This window comes from Corvus brachyrhynchos, unplaced genomic scaffold (genome assembly GCF_000691975.1).
Source record: "Corvus brachyrhynchos isolate BGI_N302 unplaced genomic scaffold, ASM69197v1 scaffold62, whole genome shotgun sequence".
NCBI lineage: Eukaryota > Metazoa > Chordata > Aves > Passeriformes > Corvidae > Corvus > Corvus brachyrhynchos.
The window spans coordinates 1,566,207-1,569,420 of record NW_008236629.1 but is presented as its reverse complement, the minus strand read 5'-3'; the positions used below and the strand labels follow the sequence as shown (position 1 = coordinate 1,569,420).

General features: G+C 47.0%; 1 protein-coding gene across 1 annotated transcript; it reads right to left on the bottom strand.

Annotated features, from left to right (window-relative positions):
- Positions 1 to 42: 42 nt before the first annotated feature.
- MYOD1 (myogenic differentiation 1) lies at positions 43 to 3,212 on the bottom strand (the record flags this gene model as incomplete). Its single annotated transcript, XM_008644245.2, has 3 exons — positions 43 to 740; positions 1,300 to 1,378; positions 2,841 to 3,212. Coding segments are annotated over 3 exons (702 nt in total), but the record flags the coding sequence as incomplete, so codon positions are not given.
- Between the last annotated feature and the right edge of the window lie 2 nt (positions 3,213 to 3,214).

Below are 3,214 nucleotides of genomic sequence, written 5' to 3'. Positions count from 1 at the left end.
TTTTTTTTTTTTTTTTAATTTTATTTTTTTTTCTTTTTTTTCCTTTTTTTTTTTTTTTTTTTTTTTTTTTTTGGAAAGCAACTCTTATTTACAATTATACAAAAGTTTTATAAAAAGTGGTCCACAACCTTATTTTGGCCAGAACAGGAGTAATAGGAAGTAGTCATGCCACTACTGCTGTAGATTTCTACTTTCCTCCACTTTCAAGAGCCAACTTCCTATTCCCCACAGCCCAGATTAAACATTGGCCATTTCATGGTATACAATTTTCTCTCTAGACATATTAAATAACTTTAGTTTAACAACCAATAAATAACTATGTGTATTTTGAAGTGATACAGGTTTGCAAAGTTATATAGTTGAAGGAATTTTCAGTGATATTTTAAAACTGGAACAAGTCTTAAGAAGTCTTTTCAACCTTAGAAAGCAGGTCTTGAGCGTGGCCAAACGGAGCAAATTGTTTTTGGTGCAGTCCAGCTGGAGGGGTCCTTATAGCACTTGGTAGATGGGGTTGCTGCTGCTGTTATCCTGGGGAAGTGGGGTGCAGTTGGTGGGGGAAGGAATTTGGGCTCCACTGTCACTCAGACTCACTCCTTCTGGAGGGGAACAGGGACTCCCTTCAGCAACAGTTTCCACTGGAGGCAGTATGGGGCATGTGGAATTATCTGTGGAAATCCTCTCTACAATGCTTGAGAGGCAATCGAGACTGGAAACAACAGAACTCTTCCCATGCTTTGGATCTAAAAAAACAGACAAAAGTGCTCAGGTTATCCAGTGGGTCCTTAACATCAGTGGGCAGCACACATTTGTGAGCGTGTGAAGACTCAGAGGAAATGAATATTCGTGAAGGACACCAATTATCAGAAAATAGATTGTAGTTTCAAAATGGAAGAGAGGCCCAACTACAGTGCTCTGGGCAGGGAGGATCCAAGGCTTCCCTGAGTGCATAGAAAGGGAAGAACAGATTTGAAATCAATCGTAAATTACTCCAGTTTGGATCAATGACAGAGTAAGAAGAGTCTTCATGTAAGATATGGTTAAACACTGAAAATTAGTTGCAGAGAACACACTTCTATCCAAATGTTGTATTTGCAAAACAGGAAATACAGCTATAACACATCCCCTTATTTGCAAATGCACCTAGAGAAAATCCAATGCCTCTACCAGCAGCAATGGCTCGCTGGCTGGAAAGGCAGGTTCCTCTCTCAGCCCAGCTGGACACAGAGCAGGCACAGGAAAGCTGCTGCACTGCCTGCCTCTGTCTCAGTGTTTCACACTGCTGTTAGGGCACGTACTCACCATTTGGGGACTCCGTGTAGTAGCTGCTGTCATAGCTGTTCCTTCTGCGGGAGCTGCAAGGAGGCCCGCTGTACTCCATCTGGGAAGGAGAGAAACCTGAATGAGGTCAGGCTCTTACCCCAATCCTGGTAACCATCTAATTTCATGTTTCAGTCTCTAGTCTGTGCCATCATTCCAGTCCTGGCTGAAATGCCATCAAGTTGTAGATTTTTTGAGTGAGGAAGAACGTAACTTGGCTAGAAGGGGATCCACCCCAGAATATTTTATGTGGCACAGCTGTTCCACGGGAAAGTTACCACTATTGCATCGAATGCTGCAGCTTTAGAGATGAGATGAGGCTTTCCAGCATTCTGATCAGATACAGCCCTTCATGTATCTTTAGTTTACAACAGGGAGACCGAAAGGGGAATGGCATATTTTGAATTTAGTTTTTGAAGATTTTTCTAAACGTGAATTCCTCTTTAAAAGCCTCTGTCTACCTTTGTCCCTTTGTATTTCCTTCAGTTTCTCTTCCCATTTCCATTTTGTATAGAAAATGCTACAGAACACTGACTAATGTATTTGTTTCCAATACTTCAACCCACAACGGAATTCCTCTATTAAAAGAGGCTGTATCTTGAAGAGGAATAATTTGTGTAAATCTCTCCAATCTGTCAAGTATCTCATAATCACAGATACTCAACTCAGTAACAATTATCCCCACTAGAGCACAAAAAGCAGTCTCCGGCCTGAAAGTGCTGTTCATGGCCCATCCAGAGAGCTGTCCTGGACTCTGGTCACCACATCCTACCAGCCCAGAGTCAGACCAGAGGCTGAACCTACAGCCCCAGCCAAAAAATGTGGGGATGAGACACCCTCTCTGGCACCCACCCTTCTTCTCCCATGCCCATAATGTACAAACAGGACTGAAAGCCTGGATTCTCCTTCCTATTGCTTGTAAATATCTATGGAGGGGATGAAGTAAGTGAGAAGAGAAATGGAGAATCTTTTTCTTAAGGGTCAAGAAAAACAATTCTTGTTGCTTAGACCCTCCTCCTGTTACCATGATGAACAGCAGAAAACAAAACCCAGACTCTTATCAATTCTTGTGTAACTATCATGTCCGAGGGGGCCCTTCCTCTCTGCTGTCCTTAGAGGATTCAAAGGTAATGATAGAGCAGAGGATGGAAACAGAGATGCCTCAGGAGCTACGGGAGCACAGGCAATGCCCCCAGGTGCCCATCCCAGGCAACTTCCTGAAGTCCTCCCCCAGCAGCTTTCCCCAGACTCCTCCAGGACATGGGGAACCTGCCTAATTTCTCATCCCAGGGAACAAAGTGTGTAAGAGATTCTTCTTTCCCAGAGATCCTGCCATTGTGGGGACCCAACCTCCCTTTGCTGTGGGTGCTCCAGGCACGAGAAAGGACTTTGTCTTCTGCCTGGGGACATACAGAAGGCAGCTGCTATAGGGAAGGCAGGAAGAGGAGACTCGCCCTGCTCAGGTTTGGACCAACAATGTCCAGAGCACCTTGGTGGCAGGGAGTCCTCCCTGGGGCACTCACCATGCCGTCGGAGCAGTTGGAGCGGGGACTGGAGGCATCCGATTCCCCGCTGTAGTGCTCCAGCACCGGGTAATAAGCGTCCTCCTGCTCCCGCAGCAGGGCCTGCAGGCTCTCGATGTAGCGGATGGCGTTGCGCAGGATCTCCACCTTGGGCAGGCGCTGGTTGGGGTTGGTGGAGGTGCAGCGCTTGAGGGTCTCGAAGGCCTCATTGACCTTGCTGAGCCGTCGGCGCTCCCTCATGGTGGCGGCCTTACGGCGGTCAGCGTTGGTGGTCTTCCTCTTGCACGCCTTGCAGGCCCACAGCAGGCAGCGGCCAGCCTGGTGGTGCCCGCTGGGCGCCCGGACGTGCTCCTCCTCGTGCCCGTGGTGGTGCC